The following is a 25,004-nucleotide window of genomic DNA, read 5'->3' on the forward strand; positions in this document are numbered from 1 at the left end:
AAAGGAAGGAAGGAAAGAAGGAAGGAAGGAGGGAAGAAAGAAAGAAAGAAAGAAAGAAAGAAAGAAAGAAAGAAAGAAAGAAAGAGCAAAAGAAAGACAGGAAAAAAACAAACCCTGACCTTCTTTTCCTTTATAACTAAAAACTAAGAAAGAGATTTATGCTTTTAGCCAAGGCAGAGTAATTGGAACTGGATTTTGCCCTTCTGCAATAAATCACTAAAACACTGGACAAAACATGTGAAACAGCTGATACCAGACATTATGTAATAGGTAGCGAAAGACAGCAATCCCTGAGATATGAGGGAAAAAAATCAGGCAAGCAAGCTGGCCATATTCCCTGGCTTTCTATCTAGAGGCAATTTCTAGACTGCAATAGAACAATCTAAATGAGTTTAAGAGACAGTTCTCAGAGTTTTGGGATGCTGAAACAGTTGGAATTTGCACAGTAGAGTTCAGCACAGGAAAATGCTATGCAGAAGAAAAGCTTCAGATATCTGCATAGGGAATGTAATCTTTGGCTGAATAACAAATTGCATATGCAGAGTTGGGCAAAGAATAATACACATAATCTGGGAGATATAAGCATTCTGAATAGTCAACGCTGAAACACCTCAATGAACACCACGGGGATTCAGTAAAGAGCTTAGAAAGGTCCTAAAACCTAACACCTAGAAGGGCTAACACAGACCTGGAATAATGGCTAATCTACATTCACCCTATCAAAACTTAAAAATAAGCCTCACGCCACTGCACACCAGCCTGGGCAACAGAGTGAGACTCCGGCACAGGAAAAAAAAAAAAAAGCCTCAAAAAGATCAACCTGATCTGCAAGACACTTAACCACTTGCCAAAATAAAATTTGACACCCTTAAAGGAAGTAACAGAGACTCAATGTAATAATCACTACGTGCAGCATCCAATCATAACTTACTTGACTTGCAAAGAAGCAGGAAAATAGGACTCACAACCAGGGGAAAAAAAATCAAACCATAGAAACAAAACCAGAAATGATGGAATTGGCAGACAAGGACTTTAAATAAGCTGACTTCTGCTTCTGGGAAGATGGAGATGTACTTTTCCCTATCCCTCCTCATACGTATAATTTAAAACCTCTGGAAATTATATATAAAGCAAACATCAGGAGACCCCTGATGTTCAACATGGTGAAACCCCATCTCTACGTGAAAAGTAGAAAGAAGGAAGAACAGCTAGAACTACTCAAGACCTAAAGAACAACAGGATGGTGAGGTTCCCTCCTGTGGGATTTTTTTTTTTTTAAGAGACAGGGTATTGCTTTGTTGCCCAGGCTGGAGTACAGTGACACAATCATGGCTCACTGCAGCCTCCACCTCCTGGCCTCATGTGAACCTCCTGCCTCAGCCTCCCAAGTAGCTTGGAGGACAGGTACACATCACAATGCCTGGCTAATTTTTTTTTTTTTAATCTTGTAAAGATGGGCACTCACTACGTTGCTCAGGCTGGTCTCAAACTCTTGGCCTCAAGCAATTCTCCCATGTTGGCCTGCCAAAGCACTGGGATTACAAGTGTGAGCCACAGGGTTTATCTTTGACTCATATATCCCAGACTTAGAGTTAAAGAAGCCAGCAACCCAGAAATGCTGATGGAAACATACAAATGAGGTTCCCATCAAAGTCTGTTCTCTTTAGCCAAAGAAGCAGGAAAAGGGCAACTTAATAAAAGATAACACTTTTAGACAATAACTGCTCTACTAAAGCAAATACCACGGGGAAAAGCTGTGGCTCCACCTCCCCAACCATGCCAGCAAAGGCTAAGGGGAGCCTAGAATTCCACCCTCACAAGGCTGTCACGAGGAATCCTAACACTATTGCCAGGGTGATGTCACAGAATGCCAAATAGGAACTGGAACTTTCATCCCAGCCAACCAGTATGAGCATGCTCCTCCCACAGTGATATCAGTGGAGATCACACGGGAGTCAAAACCCTCTTTCCAGCAGTAACAGGTAACAAGCACACCCCAAACCAGAGCTCAGGTGCCAATGGAGGCTGAATAGGGAACCTGGATTTCTAGCTATATCCGGCAGTAAAGGAAGTAGTGCCTCCCCTTCTCTTGAAGAATAATGTCTAAAAAGAGCTAACTAAAACAGAAAGTTCAAATACAATCCACAAAGAGAAACAGAGTAACAATCTATTTTATAGAATGAGATGTTTCCCAATCTGAAAAAAGAGAAGATAAGGCCAGGCGCAGTGGCTCACACCTGTAATCTCAGCATTTTGGGAGGCTGAGGTGGGCAGATCACCGGAGATCAGGAGTTCAAGACCAGCCTGGCCAACATGGTGAAACCCCATCTCTACCAAAAATACAAAAAGTAGCTGGGCGTGGTGGCACGTGTCTGTTATCCCAGCTACTCAGGAGGCTGAGGAATAAGAATCACTTGAACCTAGGAGGCAGATGTTGCAGCAAGCCAAGATCGTGCCGCTGCACTCCAGCCTGAGTGACAGAGCAAGACTCCATTTCAATCAATCAATCAGTCAATCAATAAAATAAGCATATGAAAAGATACTCAATATCATTAATCATTTGGGAAATGCAAATCAAAACCACAATGAGATACCACTTCACACCCACAGGGATGGCTATTACCAAAAAAAAAAGGAAAAAGAAAATGTTGGGGAAAATGCAGAGAAATTGGAATGCTTGTGTATTGCTGATGGGAACGTAATATGGTACAGCCGCTATGGAAAACAGTATGGCAGTTTCTCAAGAAGTTAAACATATAATTACCATAAGATCTAGCAATTTCAGTTCTGGGTATGTACACAAAGAATTGAAAGCAGGGACTCAAACAGATATTTGTACACAAATATTCGAAGCAGCAATATTCATAATAGCTGAAAGGTAGAAATAACCCAAATATCCATTGACAGGTGAATAGATAAACAAAACGTAGCATATCCTTACAATGGAATATTATTATGCCATAAAAACGATAAGAATTCTGACACATGTTACAACATGCATAAACCTTGGAGACACTGTGCTAAGCGAAATAAGCCAGAAAGAAAAAGACAAATATTAGGTAATTCCACTTACATGAAGTATCTAGAAAAGACAAATTCACAGAGGCAGAAAGCAGAATGGTGGTAAGTAGGGTTGGGAAAGGGGGACAACGGGTGGTTATTATTTAGTGAGTACAGAGTTTCAGTTTGATAAGATGAAAAATTCTGGAGATGAATCATGGTGGTGCTTGTAAAACAATGTGAATGCACTTAATGCCACTGAACTGCACACTTAAAAATCATTAAAATAGGCCAGGTGTGGTGACTCTTGCCTTTAATCCCAACACTTTGGGAGGTGGAGGCAGGCAAACCACTTGAGCCCAGGAGTTCGAGACTAGCCTGGGAAACATAGTGAATAGTCTCTACAAAAAATAAAAAAATTAGCTGGGCATGGTGGAATACGCCTGCAGTCCCAGCTACTCAGGAGGCTGGGGCAGGATGATCACCTGAGCCTGGGGAGGTTGAGGCTGCAGTAAGCTACGATTGTGCCACTGCACTCCAGCCTGGGCAACAGAGTGAGACCCTGTCTCAAAATGTAAATGTAAATAACAAAATCATTAAAATAGTAATTTTTGTTATGTATATTTTGCCACAATGAAAAGTTTGGTTAAAACATTAAGATTCAAAGTCTAATGACAAATTATGAAAATGTCAGTTTCCATTGGAAATCACTTATACCAAAAATCAGGAAGATCTCAAACTGAATGTAAAGAAATGGCAACATCAAGATGGCAAAGACATTAGAATTATCTGATAAAGATTTTAAAGCACTCATGATAACAATGTTTCAAGAGATGGTTACAAATACACTTGAAAAGAAGGGGCAATGTTACTTAATAATATTTAAAAGTTCCATTCACAAGCAGTATTTAACTATTGTAAATCTGGCCAGGTGTGGTGGCTAACACCTGTACTCCCAGCACTTTGGGAGGCCAAGGCAGGCAGATCCCTTGAGGTCAGGAGTTTGAGACCAGCCTGGCAAACATGTTGAAACCCCATCTCTACTAAAAATACAAAAATTAGTCTGGTGTGGTGGCGTGCACTTGTAGTCCCAGCTTTTCAGGAGGCTAAGGCAGGAAAATCGCTTGAACCTGGGAGGCAGATGTTGCAGTGAGCCAATATTGTACCACTGCACTCTAGCCTGGGTGACAGAGCAAGATTCTGTCTCAAAATAAATAAGTAAAAAAAAAATAAAATAATTATTATAAATCTGTATGCAACTTATAACATAGCCTCCAAATATGTAAGGCAAATGACAGAATTACAAGAAAAATAGACAAATTCACAATTATAGTGAGATGTTTCCCATAAGTCTCTCAGTAATTGATAGGAAAAAAATATGAGAACAAAGATTTGAACAGCATAATTAACAAATCTACACAATAATACACAACAACTGAAGAGTACTCACTATTTTGAAGAAATATTTTAAAGAAAATATTTACAAAAATTGTCCACATGTTGGGCCATAAAGCAGGCTTTACTAAGAGCGTAGTTTAGTTTTTGTTATCTTTCAATATCCCAAGCAACAAACCACAAGCTTTTGTGGTGAATTATGAATTTGTAACTATTTGGTTTATAGAGAAGAACATTTTAAAAAATGAATTTTACAATGTACTTTTTCTTCAACAAATTTCTACCTTGTTTATAATAATTTCTTTTCATGAAACTAAGATTCTCAATTTGTTTTAAGATTGACTTTGGCTACACCTTTCTCTCAGCTGGGCCAGAATGAAGAAGTAACACTAGCATCTGTGAAGAGGCAAAATGTCACTTAAGTTAATATTAAACCACCCTTCCTTACAAAAGAAACTTTATATGCCCAAACAGAAAAACTTCAGAGAAACCAGTTCTAGTTTTCATTTCATTGATGTTTTGTTATATATGAAAAGTCTCTTGAATAAATTAGATATTTTAGACCTTTTCTCATCTAATCTGGTATTTAGTTTCCCGGGAAGTTCAGTCCATATTCAACTTTATATTGTATATTATATATCTCAGTTCATGTTCAATTTCAAATTGTATACTATTCATTTTTCCTATTAATACTGCTATTATATATTGAAGTATGACAAATTACTGGCCAAAGAAAACAACAACAAAATATTTGGAGTAAAAAAAAAAAGGTACAGCTACAAAGTTGTTCCCTCGGAACCTCTTAACTTGTTTCTTTCTGAGACTTCTCTTTTTATATTTTGTGAATTTTATGCTATATGAAGACACTATTTTTAGCACCTATTTTTCCTAGCTTCCTCTTTATATTTTGGTATCTGTGTATACCATATTACTTTGGATTCCTAGCATGGAGAAAACATTGCAAGTCTATGTTCTCCCTAAATGCAAAGCATGAATATAAAGGGAAAAAATTACTAACAGCATAAATCTTCCAAAAGTACTTTTCCTACATCTATAAATATCTCCGAGAAATTAAAATCCTTGGGAACCTAAAATTGGTCAAGGAAACAGATGTCTGAGTTCTCCTAAGTATAGCATAGGGAATAAAGTTTGGCACCAACAATAATTCCAACCAAAGTACACGTCAAAAAGATTGTCTGATTATGCCTTTAGAAGGTCTGAAGACAAAATATTTTAACCCTTCTTGGGTAAGAATTTTTAAGCTTTCAATTTTTAAAAAATACTTTATCCTTTCTTCAGATACGTTGATGTGCATGGGGAAAAAGTATTTATCTAAAATTATGGGAGTTATATTTTGGCAAATTTTGCTTTTTTGTGTATATGTTACATCCGCAACTAGATTATAAATAATGTGCCAGAAAAACAGCTTAGTTTATAATTCTATTATCCATTACGCCTAATGCCACACATTGTACATAGTAGGTTCTCAATAAATATTGGCAGAATGTGAAATCATTAAATAATCATGTAAAATATTACTTAAAATTAATAGTAAAAAAGGAGACTATTTTATTCTTAATCATATTGTAATGAAGACTATTTTAAACTCTATGCAGTGATGATACACACAAATATTTAAACTATTTATGTGCCTCAACTTGACATAATTTCATAACTTGATGGCAATCACATTTAAATATATTAGAATATTTTTGTAATAATGCTATTCTAGAATAGCAACTTTAATAGCTGGGAAAACATGTTAATAATGGCCATTAACCTGAAGGAAACAGGGAACATTAAACATTTTTTTCAGAAATAAATGTATAAGTTTAAACATTCCACTATAATATTTATGAGCAACCCTCAAATTAAAATTTATAAAATGCAGAATATTCAATGTTTCAGTTAGAGAATAATTTCGACTATATTTTGTAATTTTTTCAGTGTATACATGGATGAATACTATATCAAAAGATTCTTTTCTCCTTTAGTGTCTTTGACTATTACTATCTAGAGAAGAGGTTTTGCCGTGTTGTCCTGGCTAGTCTCTTTTTTTTTTTTTTTTTTTTTGAGACAGTCTTGCCCTGTCACCCAGGCTGAAGTGCAGTGGTGTGATCTTGGCTCACTGCAACCTCCGCCTCTAGGGTTTAAATGATTCTCCTGCCTCAGCCTCCCCAGTAGCTGGGATTACAGGTGCATGCCACCACACCCAGCTAATTTTTGTATCTTTAGTAGAGATGGGGTTTCACCACGTTGGTCCGGCTGGTCTTGAACTCCTGATCTTGTGATCCGTCCACCTTGGCCTCCCAAAGTGCTAGGATTATAGGCGTGCCCAGCCCCTGACTATTACTATCTAAATGCCAAAATAAATTCTCCTTGAATGCCAAGACCAAGGCAATCCTACTAAAGCCCTTGATTATCAATAAGTATGATCTTAGTAAACACAAATAAAAGATTTGTTTTTACCTTCAAGACTGCTATGAATGGTACAAAGTTAGCTCTTTGGAGTCCATTTTTATAGAGATCTGAAATAAAAAGATGATATTAGTTTTTTACTTAGCCTAAATCATGATGTTAGTTTATCATTTAGCCTGGCAAATAAAGCTTTCTACTGATTAAAAAAAAAAAAAAAAAAAAGGAGCAAAAAGAAAAATAGACCAAAATTTATTTCTCTTCAGGTCCTACACATATTTTATTTTAATTTTAATAAAAGAAAAAAATTAACAGCCACAGAAAGAAGATCAAAAGGTATTCAATCAAATTAGCTTTAAACTGTAATAAGAGGCAACAAAAGAATTTGGAAGGTATCACCTCCAAAATTTGAAACCAATAACCCAACATAAGAAGATTAGATATGTAAAAGCATTTAAAACTTGAATATATAGCATTCTACTAGGAAAAAAAAATTTCTCCTTTTCTCAATATATAATAAAAATTCTTAGTAAATAACTTGGACGGGCTCAGTGGCTCATACCTATAATCCTAGCAATTTGGGAGGCCACCTGAGGTCAGGAGTTTGAGATCAGCCTGGCCAACATGGTGAAACTCCAACTCTACTAAAAATCAAAAATACAAAAATTACCCAGGCATGCTGATGGGCACCTGTAAGCCCAACTACTCAGGGAGTGAGGCAGGAGAATCGCTTGAACCAGGGAGGTGGAAGTTACAGTTAGCCAAGATCACACCACTGCACTTCAGCCTGGATGACAGAGCGAGACTGTCTCAAAAAAAAAGAAAAAAAGAATTAAACACTGTGTAATAAGATTAGCCTTTTTAGAAAATACACCAATAGACAGAACTGCTCATGTATTTGCATTATATATATAATGCAAACATATATTATATATTTGATATCAAGGTTTAAAAAAGTCACTTTAAATGAAATTGCCTAAAAATTAAAACTCCATTCTTTGAAGGACAAAAACCGTATAATAATTTCAATCGATGCCAACAAATTATCTGATAAAGTTCAATATCCCTTCATAATAAAAACCCTCAAAACACTAAGTATAGAAATAGCAGACCTCAACATAATAAAAACTATATATGACAAACCCACAACTAGTATCATACGAAACGGGGGAAAACAGAAAGCCTTTCCTCTTAGATCTGGAGCATGACAAACTATGTCCACTTTCATCACTGTTATTTAACATAGTACTAGATGTCTGAGCTAAAGCAATCAGATGAGAAAGAAATAAAGGACTTCCAAATTGGAAAGGAAAAGGAAACAATCAAATTATCCTTGTTTGCAGGTGATACGAGCTTATATTTAGAAAAACCTAAAGATTCCACAAGAGGGCTGGGCCTAGTGGCTCACACATGTAATCCTAGCACTTTGGGAGGCCAAACCAGGTGGATCCCTTGAGTCCAGGAGTTCAGGACCAGCCTCAGCAACATGGCAAAATCCCATCTCTACAAAAAATACAAAAATTAGCCAGGCGTGGTGGCATGTGCCTGTAGCCCCAGCTACTCAGGAAGTTGAGGCAGAAGGATCACTTGAGCCTGGAAGGCAGAGGCTGCAGTGGGCCAAGATCTTGCCACTGCACTCCAGCCTGGGCAACAGAGTGAGACCTTATCTCAAAAAAAACAGAAAGATACTTCCACACCCCACCCCAGCCTCCCCAGTAGCTGGGACTATAGGCAAATGACACCATGCCCAATTAAAAAAAAAAAAAAAAAAGGAAAACTATTAGAACTGATAAACAAAGTCAGCAAAGTTGCAGGACACAAAATCAACATAACAAAAATCAGTAGCATTTCTATATGCCAGCAGTAAATAATATGAAAAACAAATTTAAAAAGTAATCCCATTTACAACAGCTACAAATAAAATCAAATACCTAGGAATGAACTTAACCAAAGAAGTGAAAGATGGCCGGGCACAGTGGCACACGCCTGTAATCCCAGCACTTTGGGAAGCCAAGGCAGGAGGATGATGAGGTCAAGAAATCAAGACCATCCTGGCCAACATGGTGAAACCTCGTCTCTACAAAAAATACAAAAATTAGTGGGGTGTGGTGGCACGCACCTGTAGTACCAGCTACTCAGGAGGCTGAGGCAGGGAAATCACTTGAACCCGGGAGGCATCCATCTGGGAGATGGAAAGCTATTCCACTTGAACCAGGGAGGCATTCCATCCTGGGAGATGGAAAGCTATTCCATATTTATGGATTGGAAGAATCAATATTGTTAAAATGCTCATACTATCCAAAGCAATCTACAGATTCAATGCAATCCCCACAAAAATCACAATGCCATTCTTCACAGAAATAGAAAAAGCAATCCTAAAACTTACATGGAATCAGAAAAGATCCAAAATAGCCAAAGCTTTCCTGAGTAAAAATAACAAGACTAGAGAAATCACAATACCTGACTACACACAAAGCTATAGACAAAAACAGCATGGTATTGGCACAAAAACAGACAAATAGACCAATGGAACAAAACAGAACCCAGAAAAAAATCCACATATCTACAGTGAACACATTTTTGACAAAGGTGCCAAGAACATACATCGGGGGAAAGATCTCTTAATTAATGAAAGATCTCTTCATTAAATGGTGCTGGAAAAACTGGATATCCACATGCAAAAGAATAAGACTAGACCCCTATCTCACCTTATAGAAAAATAAAATAAAAATAAAGACTTAAATCTAAGACCTCAAATTATAAAAGTACTATAAGAAAACATTGGGGAAACTCTCCAGGACATTGGTCTGAGCAAAAATTTCTTGAGTCATATTTCACAAGCACAGACAACCAAAGCAAAAATGAACAAATGGGATCACATCAAGTTAAAAAGCTTCTGTGCAGCAAAGGAAACAGCTGGCAAAGTGAAGAGACAACCCACAGAATGGGAGAAAATATTTGCAAACTACTCATCTAACAAGGGATTAATAATCAGAATATATAAGAAGCTCAAACAACTCTATAAGGAAAAAGTCTAATAAATCCAATTAAAAGATGGGCAAAAGATTTGAATAAACATTTCTTAAAAGAAGACAATGGCAAACAGGCATATGAAAAAGTGCTCCACATCATTGATCATCAGAGAAATGCAATTCAAAACTACAATGAAGTATCATCTCACCCCAGTTAAAATGGCTTTTATCCAGACAGGGAATAACAAACACTGCTGAGGATGCAGAGAAAAGGGAACCCTCAATACTCTATTGGTGGGAATGTAAATTAGCACAACCACTATGGAGATCAGTTTGGAGGTTCCTCAAAACACTAAACAAAGAGCTACTACATGATCCAGCAATCTCACTGCTGGGTATATATCCAAAAGAAAGAAAATCAGTACATCGAAGATATATCAGCACTCTCATGTTTGTTGCAGCACTGTTCACAATAACCAGGATTTTGAAGCAACCTAAGTGTCCATCAACAGATGAATGGATAAAGAAAATGTGTTATTTATACACAATGGAGTACTATTCTGTCATAAAAAAAAATGGAACTTGAAACAACATGGATGGAACTGGAGGTCACTGGGTTAAGTGAAATGAGCCAGGCACAGAAAGACAAGCATCACATAGTCTCACTTATTTGTAGGATCTGAAAGTCAAAACAATTAAACTCACAGAGAATAGAAGGATGGTTACCAGAGGCTGGGAAGGGTAGTGGGGGATGGGGGAAGGTGGGGATGGTACAAAAAAAAATAGAAAGAATAAAAAAGGCAGGGCATCATGGCTCATGCCTGTAATCCCAGCATTTTGAGGCTGAGGCGGGCGGGTCACTTGAGGTCAAGAGTTTGAGACCAGCCTGGCCAACATGGTGAAATCCCATCTCTACTAAAAATACAAAAATCAGCCGGGGCCAGGCACAGTGGCTCACGCCTGTAATCCCAGCACTTTGGGAGGCCAAGGCAGGTGGATCACCTGAGGTCAGGAGTTCGAAATCAGCCGGGAGTTCGAGACCAGCCTGGCCAACACAGTGAAACCCTGTCTTTACTAAAAATACAAAAATCAGCCAGGTGTGGTGGCACATGCCTGTTATCCCAGCTACTTGGGAGATGGAGGCAGGAGAATCACTTGAACTCAGAAGGTGGAGATTGCAAAAAAAATTAGCCAGGCATGGTGGTGTGCACCTGTAATCCCAGCTACTCAGGAGGCTGAGGCAGGAGAATAGAATTGCTTGAACCTGGGAGGCGGAGGTTGCAGTGAGCTGAGACCACGCCACTGCCCTCCAGCCTGGGCAACAAAGCAAGACTTTGTCTCAAAAAACAAACAAAAACAAAAACAAAAAAGAATGAATAAAAAAGGCCTAGTATTTGATAGCACAACAGAATTATTATAGTTTAATAATAATTTAATTGTACATTTAAAGTAACTAATAGAGTATAATGGATTGCTTGTAATACAAAGGATACATGCTTGAGAGGATGGTATATCCAATTTTCCATGATGTGACTATTACCAAATAATCTCATACCTGTACCAAAATATCTCACATACCTCATAAAGGCATACACCTACTATGGGCTGGGTGCAGTGGCTCAAGCCTATAATCCCAGCACCTTGGGAGGCTGAGGCAGGTGGATCACTTGAGGTCAGAAGTTCAAGACCAGCCTGGCCAACATGGTGAAACCCCATCTCAAGTAAAAATACAAAAATTAGCCGGGTGTGGTGGCGAGTACCCGTAATCCCAGTTACTTGGGAAGCTGAGGCAGGAGAACAGCTTGAACCCAGGAGATGGAGGTTGCAGTGAGCCAAGATTGTACCACTGCACTCCAGCCTGGGCGAAAGAATGAGACTCTGCCTCAAGAAAAAAACAAAACAAAAAGATATACACCCACTATGTACCCACAGAAATTTTTAAACTATTTCTTAAAAACTCTTAATAAGCTGTAAATATGCAATTATATCACAAACGGGTAGTATTTATTGCCTTAGGAAGATGTTTTTTAATATACATAACTGTCACAGTGTATGTATATTTACACACACATACATGTGAACATATGTATTGTCAAGAACAAACAAATGAAAAGGGACAAGTTTTAAGCTCTGCATATTTTTCTTTAAAAAATGGAGAGTTCTTAGAAAATTTTCTCAAGAAGGTAAAATTTTATTTCATATAAACATTTCTTTTAAAAGTCATTCCATAGGCTGGGCATGGTGGCTCATGCCTGTAATCTAAGCACTTTGAGAGGCCAAGTCGGGAGGATCATTTGAGCCCAGGAGTTCAAGATCAGCCTAGGAAACACAGGGAAACCACATCTCTACAAAAAACAAACAAACAAAAACAGACACCTAGCCCAGTGTGGTGGCACACACCTGTGGTCCCAGCTACTTGGAAGGGTGAGGTAGGAGGATTGCTTGAACCCTGTATGTCAAGGTTGCAGTGAGCTGGATAGCGCCACTGCACCCCAGCCTAGGTGACAGAGCGAGACTCCTCTCTCTCTTTCTCTCTCTGTCTCTCTCTCCCTCCCTCCCTCCCTCTCTACCTCCCTCCCTCCCTCAAGGTCATTCTATAAAGTTATGAGATTTTTTAAATTTTAGGAAAATAGATACAGTAGTATACCCAGCACACTGGCTCACATTTGTAAATTCCAGCACTTTAGGAGGCCAAGGTGGGTGGATTGAGTCCAGGAGTTTGAGACCAGCCTGGGCAACATGGTGAAACTCTGTCTGTACAAAAAAACTAAAAAACGAGCCTGGAGTGGTGGCACATGCCTGTAGTTTCAGCTACTCGGGACGATGAGGTGGGAGGCTCACCTGAACCTGGGGAGGTTAAGACTACAGTGAGTCATGATAGTGCCACTGCACTCCAGCCTGGGTGCAGAGTGAGACACTGTCTCAAAAAAAAGTAATAGTAAAAAATTTTTAAATAATAAAAAACACAAATTAGATTATGTGTCTCAATTTTTTTAAAAAGTATGGCATTATGGGATCTTTTCCGTATTTCCTTGTTTAGAGAAAACTTGGTAACTATGATAGACTTCAAATGCCACATATACTTATGGAAATAAAATATGGTCATTAGGAAACATTTATTCTCTTTAGAAAAGATTCATCATAACATCATTATAGTAAGGAAAGTATTTGCATAAGCTCTTTGGGTAATTAAAGACTACGGGTTTCAATTTGGTTATATTTAAAATTTTTATTTAGGAATGTCATAAAAGGTAAAATAATGCTGGCCAGGCTATTTAGATTTCAAGATTCAAAATCAGATTTTTTTCTTCCCTATAATAAATACCTCTAATGAGTAAAAGGATTAAAATGTAGGAAATGGGTTTAATGTCAAATATTTTCAGTCTTTCCTAATTGCCAAGTTGCTGAGGAAGGTGGATAAAAACATTGGTGTATGTTAAGAGTTGATAGCCATGATTATGGGAAGTGGTAAAAATGGAAAATCAGACAATTTTTAAAAACATACTCAATGTTTATAGCCAGCTTTATTCATAAATAAGCTAAAAACTTCAGCTTTATTTGGGATAGCCAAACACTGGAAGAAATCTAAATATCCATCATCGGGAGAATGGATAAACAAATTGGTTATCTGTAACTCAGCAATAAAAAGGATAGTCTATTCATACACATAGCAAAATAGATAAATCTCAAAATAAGTATGCAGAGTAAAGGAAGCCAGACCAAAAAAATGAGTACATACTATGTGATTCCATTTATATAAAACTCTAGAAAACACAAATGAATCTATAGCAACAGAAAGCTAATCGGTAGCTGCTTGTGAGAGGGACAGCAGGTTTGGTAGTGACAGATGAAAAAAATGGCAAGGCCAGGCATGGTGGCTCATGCCTGTAATTCCATCACTTTGGGAGGTCGAGGTGGGTGGATCACCTGAGGTCAGGAGTTCAAGACCAGCCTGACCAACATGGTGAAACCCTATCTCTATTAAAAAGACAAAATTAGCCGGGTGTGGTAGTACATGCCTGTAATCCCAGCTACTTGGGAGGCTGAGGCAGGAGAATCACTTGAACTCAGGAGGCAAAGATTGCACTGAGCCAAGATTGCGCCATTGTACTTCAGTCTGGGCAGCAGAGTGAAAGAAGAGAAGAGAAGAGAAGAGAAGAGAAGAGAAGAGAAGAGAAGAGACGAGACAGAGGAGAGAGAGGAGAGAGAGGAGAGAGAGAGGAGAGAGAGGAGAGGGGAGGGAGAAGAGAAAAAGAAGGGAAGGGAAGAGGAAGGGAAGAAGAGAAAGAGAGAAAAAAGGGCAAGAGGAAACTTTTGGGGGCGATAGAAATGTTCACTCTATTAGTTGTGGCAATGGTCTCATGAAGGTATACATATGTCAGTATTTTAAAAACTGTATCCTTTAACTATGTGCAGCCTATAATACGTCAACTATATTTCAATAAGCCCTTTAAAATTTTGGGAAATAAGCCATACATATCATCAGTGATTATTAAAGAGCACAATGTTATAGAATTAAAACTAACATATTACACAAATGAAAGTTCATCTATGTGAAGGTAACGCTTTGGTCCTTTTTGTAGAATAACATCTTTTTTATGGATGTATAAGGCTCTGAGATGTAGTTTAACAAGCATGCACCTTTTAATATGTTAATCAAAATGAGAAATGTAAAGGCCCACTTGTAATATTCTTCATTAAAAGATTTCCACTCATCAACAAAGTTAAAATAGAATACCAATGCCTTTAAGTCTTAGAGACTTAATTTTTTAAAGGACGAACTTTTTAAAAAATCAGCCTGTACAAAGATATATAATCCAAAACTTTATGCTCTGAGAAGTGTATTCTAAACAGAATTCTAAACAGAAATCATTTGGCTTAAAAACCTTTAGGATTTTATAGAACACAAGTGAAAAGGGACCATACTCATTAAATTGAAAAGTTTTTTGTAATTCAAATATCATGCTAATTATCAATGCAATAGATCCATCTCTTGAAATGTTATTTAGCCACCAAAATGTTTAATATTAGCTGTTTAATATTATTTTTCTTAGACATAAAGATTTCATAATACATTTATACCAACATTTGTCATTACTAAATACTATTTTAAAATTCAGGAGTTCCGTAATCCCAGCACTTTGGGAGGCCGAGGCGGGCGGATCACGAGGTCAGGAGATCGAGACCATCCTGGCTAACATGGTGAAACCTCGTCTCTACTAAAAAAAAAAATACAAAAAACTAGCGGGCGAGGTGGCGGGCGCCTGTAGTCCCAGCTACTCCAGAGGCTGAGGCAGGAGAATGGCGTAAACCCGGGAGGCGGAGCTTGCAGTGAGCTGAGATCCGGCCACTGCACTCCAGCCCGGGCGACAGAGCGAGACTCCGTCTCAAAATAATAATAATAATAATAATAATTCAGGAGTTCTTGACTATGATTTCTTCATCATCTCTCTAAACAGAATGAAATGAGCACTTGGTCATGTAAAACAGAATACTAGAATTATGGGACATTCATTTTGTAAAAAATGGTATAAGTACCTCTAAATTCTCAACAGTGAATAGCTATAATACCTACAGATGAAACACAAGCAAAGAGGATTTTTAAAGTAATTACAAGTACCTAAATAAATATTTTGGAAATGCACACGGATATGCAGATCTTTTCCTTAAAAATCCAAGTGTCAAATCAAGAAGCTGAATAATGCTTACTTATACATATACATATCGATTTAGAGTAAGAAAAACTTTTAAAACATGTTGTTAAAGGAGGTTTCCTATAAATTATCACACAATAATTTTATGGTTTCATGGAACCAATTTGATTTATCCTTCTAGGAGATTCTTATTGTATTCAGACTAAAAGAAAAGAGCACCTATAGACTACTTAAGCAGCTGTTGCTGAAATAGCTTCTTTTAAAAGAACTAAAGTTCAAACAACATTTTACTAAATCTGTAGGTAGTACAGCTCATTAAATGTTCCCATGTGATACTATATTATAGATTGATATTCAGTTCAATACACATCGATGAATTCTACTATGTCTTCACTGAAACGAGTGCTGAAGACAACAGATAAAAAGAGGAACCAAGATTTACAGAACACCTACTAGAAGCCACACAATTTGCTAGGCACTGTACACAAATCATAATAAGACCCAAGTCTAAACACAAAATTCACTTATGTTCCATATATCACTTATATACATCACCTAAAAGTAATTTTATACAACATTTTGAATAATTTTGTGCATGAAACAAAGACTGTGTACATTTAACGATCAGAAAGCGAAGGTATCACTATCTCTGCCACCCGCGAGGACAATCTGTGGTTGTTAAGCATCACCATCATTCTTGTCTTTATATGCTACCAATAAGCAATCATTTTCTTTTTCAAAAAATTTTACATCTTTTAAATAAAACTTACCCTTGTGCAGAGGCCATGCTAATCTTCTCTGTATCATTTCAATTTTAATATATGTGCTTCCAAAGCAAGCACAGCAATCATTTTCTTATACTTGTTCACATATAAGTACTCAACAGGAAAAAATATGACATCACTAATATAATGAAAGAATAATGTGTTCATGGTAAGTAAGCAGCATGGTAGCATCATCACAACACCTACACTGGTTGCAAACAACATTAACGATGGCAGGCTTTCGGTCTCTACCTACAATGTTGAGCCTTGTACTGTACACTGTATTTTTATTATTATTATTTTTTAGGTGAGAAAAGACATCAGAAGCAGTTGAGGGACCAAGAAGTGCATCCTCTAGAAATGCATTTTGATGGATGGCTTTTTAAAATGTTTCATCCAAAAAATTCCAGAAGATAACATCAAAAAAAACCCTTCTAGACATTGGCTTAGACAAAGACTTCATGACCAAGAAACCAAAAGCAAATACGATAAAAACAAAGATAAATAGATGGAACTTAATTAACTAAAGAGCTTCTGCACAGCAAAAGGAAGTCAGCAGAATAAACAGACAACCCACAGAGTGGGAGAAAATCTTCACAATTTACACATCTGACAGAGGACTGATATCCAGAATCTACAAGGAACTCAAACAAGTTGGCAAGAAAAAAATAAATAATCCCATCAAAAAATAGGCTAAGTACACGAATAGACAATTCTCAAAAGGAGATACACAAATGGCCAACAAATATATGAAAAAACGCTCAACATCACTAATGATCAGGGAAATGCAAATCAAAACCACAATGCAATACCACCTTACTCCCTCAAGAATGGCCATAATCAAAAAATCAAAGAATAATAGATGTTGGTGTGGATACAGTGAAAAAGGAACATTTCTACACAGTTGGTGGGAATGTAAACTAGTACAACCACTATGGAAACAGCGTGAAGATTCCTTAAAGAATTAACAGTAGAAATTCCACTTGATCCAGCAGTCCCACTCTTGGGTATCCATCCAGAGGAAAAGAGATCATTATACAAAAAAGATACCTGCACACGCATGTTTATAGCAGCACAATTCGCAATTGCAAAAATACAGAACCAGCCCAAATGCCCATCAATCAACAAATGGATAAAAAAATTGTGGTGGGTGTATACGACGGAATACTACTCAGCCATAAAAAGGAACAAATTAATGATTTTTGCAGCAACCTGGATGGAACTAAAGACTATTATTCCAAGTGAAGTAACTCAGGAATGGAAAACCAAACATTGTATGTTCTCACTCGTAAGTAGGAGTTAAGCTCTGAGGATGCAAAGGCATAAGAATGATACAATGAACTTTGGGGACCTGGGGGAAAGGGTGGGAGTGGGGTGAGGGAAAAAAGACTGCAAATTGGGTTCAGTGTATACTGCCTGGGTGATGGGTGCACCAAAATCTCACAAATCACCATTAAAGAACTTACTCACGTAGCCAAATACCACCTGTTCCACAAAAACCTATGGAAATAAAAAACTTTTTAAAGAAGTTTCCTCCAGAGTCATCTGTCTAATTAACAATAGTTTTTGTCTTTGAAGGCTCTCTTTGATTTTATAAAGTGACATGATTTCTTGCTTTATTATGAATACACACTGCTCTAGTCCTTCAATAGGCCCATCACAGCGTTTTGACTGCAACCTATTACATGAGGTCAGGTGTGGAATTTTCTACTTGTGGTGTTATGTCAGCCCTTAAAAAGTTTCAGGTTTTGGAGCATTTCAGATTTCAGATTTTCAGATTAGGGATGCTCAACTTGTAATGCGTTTGTTGACACACAAACTAAAACATCAAAAAGAAAAGTCAGGGTGATCTATTGTTGATGTTAACTGACTGCATGCATCCCTGGTGAATGTTTTCAATGGAAACTGCTTTAGAGATGGCAGAAAGATGAAATTCTTTCCATCAGTCCTACAAATACATAGTCCTATAAATTCAATTTTGTATTCAAATAATAATTGTCAACCCTCCACTTTAGATATCCTACCTTTTTTTTTTTTTGAGACAAGGTGTCACTCTGTCACCCAGGCTGGAGTGCAATGGCTCACTGCAGCCTCGACCTCCTGGGCTCAGATGATTCTCCCACCTCAGCCTCCCTACTAGCTGGTATTACAGGTACACGCCACCACACTGGGCTAGTTGTTTGTAGAGACAGGGTTTTGCCATGTTGCCCAGGCTGGTCTTGAACCCCTGGGCTGAAGTGATCCACCCACCTTGGCCCCTCAAAGTGCTGGAATTACAGGCATGAGGCACTGTTCCTGGTCCCTGGTTTTAAATAGTACAATGCCCTATAACAGGTAATGGGAATCTAAGGAAATGATAGGCTCCAGAAGCTTTTTTTTTTTTTTTTTAGAACCATGAAAGTGCTAAAGTGTGTGTGTGTTGAGAGATGTTGCCATGTTGCCCAGGCTAGTCTCAAACTCCTGATCTTATGCAATCCTCCCGCCTTGGCCTCCCAAGGTGTTGAGATTATAGGCATAAGCCACTGCACCTGACCCTAATTTTCTCTTCATAGAATGCTCCATAAAATTTGAATACAAAAATACCACCATCCATATACTTACATACTTATTTTCAGTAAGGTCAAACACCAATGATGTAGTTTTTTGCACCAGAGATTCTTTATATAATAGAAGTCAATGGACTTAAATATCATGACTACAGTCTTCAACAAGAGAACAAAACTTAGATGTTTCTGGGAATCCTTTGTGTGTGAACAAGACCCAAAACCCATGTACAAACTAATGGCAGTGACCAGAATCCTCCTGTCGACTTTTAAAACTATCTATTTCATTATGAAGTGTGAGTGACTGAGGCTCAGCCAACAATAGCTTCCACTTTGCCACTAGATTGTCTTTGGAGTCTAAAGGCCTTACTACCAGATGGGGTGTTAGTGTGAGTGGATGGAATTATTCAACTAATTTCTTTGAAGAGTTCATTTAAGTTCATTGTGGTATTTTGCTTTTCTTAAACTTAAAAAAAAAATTTTTTTTGCTGCTAGACAATGTGAGATATTGTGGTTTTTGAACTACAGAAAAATTGTGGCCGGGGGTGGTGGCTCACACCTGTAATCCCAGCACTTTGGGAGGCCAAGGCGGGCAGATCACGAGGTCAGGAGATCGAGACCATCCTGTCTAACATGGTGAAACCCCGTCTCTACTAAAAAATACAAAATATTAGCCAGGTATGGTGGCGGGCACCTGTAGTTCCAGCTCCTCAGGAGGCTGAGGCAGGAGAAGGGCGTGAACCTGGGAGGTGGAGGTTGCAGTGAGCCGAGATTGTGCCACTGCACTCCAGCCTGAGCGAACAGAGCGAGACTCCATCTCAAAAAAAAAAAAAAGAAAGAAAAGAAAAATTGGATGAATGAATTGGCGCAGTCTGTAGCATCTTCCTCTGACTTCTCCTTTGTGATAATAGCACACATTTGTCAACTATAAAATTAGATAGGGCTTGCTATCAAAAAAATTTTTAATCTATGACTTGTCCCTTGATACAAGAAAGAAAAAAATTAAAAATCATTCAATCAATTCCTTAATGTTGAAAAATATTTCTTCTTTTTGATATCAGAAATGATTATAGCTGAAGCTAATGGCTGTTGAACTGATCTTACAATCAAAATTGTCTTCCACAAGCCACCATACAATACTTGATTTATCTACAACCTAATCCATAGAAGACAAACTTTAGCACTGTGGCCCAGGAATAAGGGACACAGGCCTAGTGCTGCCAGAAACCAATGAGGGAAAGGCTGAGCCCTGCACAAGCATCTGCTGGTGGGGCTCACAGCCCAGGTGTATGTGCAGGGCATGCAGAGGGGACAAGTGTCTGTTTTCTCCACTCACCATGGCCTACCCACTGGCAGTCACACAGGCCTGCCTCAGCATCTTGAGACCATGGTGTGGCCACTGCCTCCACCAACTTGGGAAGCCACCCTGGGAAGCTGACCTCCCCATCTACCTCAGAATCCATCTTTGCTGTGAAAGAGAGGCCCAGCTTTTTCTGAAGTTTATTTAATATGGCACTAATACATCCATGTTAGCCTTTGTACCATTACTGTTTGGATGCTATATCTTTTTGCATACAATTGCTTTCAATCTATCTGTGTATTTTTAAAGTATATCTCTTGGGGCCGGGCGTGGTGGCTCAAGCCTGTAATCCCAGCACTTTGGGAGGCTGAGACGGGCGGATCACGGGGTCAGGAGATCGAGACCATCCTGGCTAACACAGTGAAACCCCGTCTCTACTAAAAAATGCAAAAAACTAGCTGGGCGAGGTGGCGGGCACCAGCTACTCGGGAGGCGGAGGCAGGAGAATGGCGTAAACCCAGGAGGCGGAGCTTGCAGTGAGCCGAGATCCGGCCACTGCACTCCAGCCTGGGCAACACAGCGAGACTCCGTCTCAAAAAAAAAAAAAAAGTGTATCTCTTAGTATTTTTTAAATTTGTTCTGATAATCTCTACCTTTTAATTGCAAAGTTTAGTTCATTAACATTTAATATTTAGGTCCATGATTTTATTATTTGTTTTCTTTTTGTCCCTTCTTTTACTTTTTGCCTACCTTTTTTTGGATTATTTGAATACATTTAAAAATTCCTTTTTAATTTAATCTATCAGCCTTTATTTTAGTTGCTGTTCTGTGATTACAATATACATCCTTAGCTTTTCATGCTCTACTTAGAATATAATATCACTTCAAAAAAATGTAGAAATACTGCATTCATATACAACCACCTAAACATCCCCCTTTCTGCTACTGGTGTCACATGTATCATACCTACATACACTATAAACTCTATAAGACAACACTATAATTTTATGTAAAACAATCAATTATATTTTAAAGAAACTAAGAGAAAAAATTAGTGCTTATGTTTATCCCAATATTCACCATTTTCATTTCTGATGCATTTCACTTCTTCATCATTGAAGTACCCATCCATCATTTTCCTTCTACCTGAAGAACAAGTTTTGGAATCTCTTGTAGTACAGGTTTGTTGGTGATAAATTCTCTTAGATACTTTTCTTTTCTTTTTCTTTTTTTTCTTTTTTTTTTTTTTGAGATAGAGTTTCACTCTTTTTGCCCAGGCTGGAGTGCAATGGCACAATCTTGGCTCACTGCAACCTCTGCCTCCCAGGTTCAAGCGATTCTCCTGCCTCAGCCCCTCAAATGGCTGGGATTACAGGTATGCACCAAGATGCCCAGCTGATTTTGTATTTTTGGTAGAGACAGGGTTTCACCATGTTGGCCAGTCTGGTCTCAAACTCCTGACCTCAGGTGATCCACCTGCCTTGGCCTCCCAAAGTGCTGAGATTACAGGCATGAGCCTCCGTGCCCAGGAGAGGCATTTTTCTTTTTAATTTTAGAATGTCTTTATTTTGCCTTCATTCTTTTATTTATTTACTTATTTATTTGAGAGACAGAGTCTCATTCTATTGCCCAGGCTAGAGTGCTGTGGCACAATTACAGCTCACTGCAGCCTCAAACTTGTGGGCTCAAGTGATCCCCCAACCTCAGCCTCCTGAGAAGCTCCCACTACAGGCATGTGCCACCACACCAGCTAATATTTTTAAAATTTGTTGTAGAGACGGGGTTTCACTATGTTGCTCTAGATGGGCTAGGCAGGTCTTAAACTCCTAGTCCCAAGCAATCCCCCTGCCTCAGCCTCCCAAAGCACTGGGATTACAGGTGTGAGCTACTGTCTTCATTCTCACAGGAAGTTCTAGAATAACATTACTAAATTGATGGTTTCTTCCTTTCAACATTTTAAAGATGTTCCACTGTCTCTGACCTCCAAAGTTTGTAACGGAAGTCATCAGTTCCCAATTATTGTTCCTCCATGCCGAGACCAGCTTGGCTGTGGAGACCCTAACCCAGCAGCGCTAGAGAAATTAAAGACACACACACAGAAATATAGTGTGTGGAGTGGGAAATCAGGGGTCTCACAGCCTTCAGAGCTGAGAGCCTCGAACAGAGATTTACCCACATATTTACTGACAGCAAGACAGTGATAAGCATTGTTTCTATAGATTATAGATTAACTAAAAGTATTCCTTATGGGAAACAAAGGAATGGGCTGAAATAAAGGGGTGGGCTCTGGCTAGTTACCTGAAGCAGGAACATGTCCTTAAGGCACAGATCGCTCATGCTATCATTTGTGGTTTAAGAACGCCTTTAGCGGCTTTCCGCCCTGGGTGGGCCAGGTGTTCCTTGCCCTCATTCCAGTACACCCACGACCTTCAGTGTGGGCGTCATGGCCATCACGAATGTGCCACAGTGCTGCGGAGATTTTGTTTATGGCCAGTTTTGGGCCAGTTTATGGCCAGATTTTGGGGGCCTGTTCCCAACACCTCCATATTTAATGTGTCATGTTTTCTCTGGTTGCTTTCTAGATTTGCTCTTTACCTTAGGTTTTTAGCAGTTTTACTACAGTGTACCTAATTTATTCTGCTTTAAGTTCACTAAGTTTCTGGAATCTATAAATTTATGTGTTCCAGATTTGGAAATTTTTCAGTCATTGTTTTTTCAAAAGTTTTTCTGCCTCATTCTCTCCCTCTTTGTTTTCTGGGATTCTAATTGGAAATATGTTATAAGCTTGTACAGTTCCTCACACTCCTAAGGCTCTGTTTATTTTCTTCTAATCATTTTCTTTCTATTCTTTACATTGGATAATTTTAAGTTATTGGAACCTTTCCTCTGTTATCTCCATTCTGCTATTAAGCCCATCAAGTGAATTTTTATATTTTATAGTTCTAGAATTTACATTTTTTATGATTTCAGTTCTCTGCTGAGATTTCCTGTCTTTTCACTCATTCTGAATATATTTTCTTTACCTCACCCTTTCCCAGCAATTGCTTCCCCAGCTGCTTTAAAGTAGTTGTCTGCTAATCCAGTTCACATTGGGGTTAGTCTCTGTTAACTGCTTTTTGTCTTCAGAATGGGACACATTTTCCTCATTTTCAATTTTGGATTGTATCCTGGACATTGTGAATGTTATACTGTGAATTTCATTTTCTTCACTGAAGACTGTTGACATTTTTGTTTTAGTAGGAAATTACCTTGCTTGGATTCAAACTACAAATTCTTCTCTTGGGCAGCAACTCAAATCTCAGTTTCGGACCTACCCCTAGTTGGGTAGCTGTTAGTCTGCCCTGCACATGCATGGTTCAGAAGTCAGTCAGAGATTTGGGCAGGGGTTACACACAGAACCTCAGGCTATATCAATCTAGTTCTCTCTGGGATCCATTTCTCATTTCCAGCGGCAGTTTCTTACTGCAAACTCTATCATCTGGTTTTTCAGGCCAGGAAGACTGGATTTTCTATGAGAATAGCAGGTATCAATGCAGCACTGATTTCACCCTGCCCTGAGGCTGGTATTAAAAAACAGGAAACTCTCCATGCTGGACATTCTTCCAAGTGTTGTCTTTCCTCAAGAATCTGCCAGCCTCCTTTCTTTTCTTTTTTTTTTTTTTTTTACTCTCCAGGACCTTCACATAGTTGTGTAGAGTATTTTACTCAGAATTTATCATTGTTACCTGCAGAAAGATCATTTGGCTATGGCCTTACATACACTGAAGAGGTTTTAGTTTTTAATAGGGAACTTAACCCATTTATATTCCCTGTCAGCAAAATCGCTGATCTTGTTTCACACTTTTTGTTCATACTTTTTTGCTGTTTTCTAGCTTTTGCTCTAAGAAATATTTTTTCTTTGATCTTTCATCTTTTCTATTTTTGTAGAAAAGATTTTCAAGTCATCCGAAAAGCAGAAGGCATATTTTAACTTCTAAAATACTTGACTGTATCTGTCCCCAATTACCAGTGTTACAACTGATGACACTGCCCTTCAAGACCGTAAACTCTCCCTGCAAAGGGAACAAAATTATCATTTATAACCAAAGGACTTGTTTCCTTTATTCATCATTCTATTATTCTATTTCTGTATTCTGGCAGAGCTTCTTATGTTAGTTTTCCTACATCACTGATTTTACTTTCTTCAGTTTTAAGTCTACAGCTTAGTACTTCTACTGCAAATTTTAATTTATTTAATTTTAATTAATTTAATCTCTTTTTATCTCATTTTGTTTTCTTTTATCACAGCTGATCTCAGTAAATCAGTTTTCAGCTCAATCTGTTGTCTTTTCTCAGCTTGGATCATCTGTATTGAAGAGTCCATGTCTTCCTGATTTTTGAATAATATAAAACAAAAAATTCCTAAAACATACTTCTCTTTGCTCCAGTAGATCATCTGTAAAAGGATGTTATTCTTTCACCTTTTTTATTTTATTTTATTTTATTTATGTATTTATATATTTACTGAGACAGACTCTCACTCTGTTGCCCAGGCTGGAGTGTAGTGGCCTGATCTTGGTTCACCGCAACCTCCGCCTCCTGGGTTCAAACAATTCTCATGCTTCAGTTTCCTGAGTAGCTGGAATTACAGGTGTGCACCACCACAATTTTTTTTGTATTTTTAGTAGAGACAGGGTTTTTTTATGTGGGTCAAGCTGGTCTCCAACTGCTGGCCTCAAGTGATCCGCCCGCCCTGCCTCCCAAAGTGATGGGATTACAGGCATAAGCCACGGCACTCAGCTTCTTTCACCTTTTAAGAATTAGATTTATCGCTGCAGTATCTTTTGTCATTCTCATATTAGGGTATTTTCTTAAGCAAGTGTATATAATCTTGAACAAGGTCTAATTTTGGTGCAACTCTGCAATCAAGATACATGGCTTTTACCTAGTTTCCCTCACTTCCCACCTAGTTGTTGTCATAA

General features: G+C 38.2%; 1 protein-coding gene across 1 annotated transcript in view; it reads right to left on the reverse strand.

The window, feature by feature from the left end:
- LACE1 (lactation elevated 1) overlaps positions 1-25,004 on the reverse strand; it is a gene marked incomplete at its 5' end in the record, with an annotated part of 174,968 nt that overhangs the window by 115,733 nt on the left and 34,231 nt on the right. The window contains one exon of the mRNA XM_011952889.1: positions 6,865-6,923. Coding sequence (XP_011808279.1) covers positions 6,865-6,923 — 59 coding nt within the window. The remainder of the gene's footprint in view (positions 1-6,864; positions 6,924-25,004) is intronic.

Source organism: Colobus angolensis, unplaced genomic scaffold (assembly GCF_000951035.1).
Source record: "Colobus angolensis palliatus isolate OR3802 unplaced genomic scaffold, Cang.pa_1.0 Scaffold35, whole genome shotgun sequence".
In the NCBI taxonomy this organism is placed as follows: Eukaryota; Metazoa; Chordata; class Mammalia; order Primates; family Cercopithecidae; genus Colobus; species Colobus angolensis.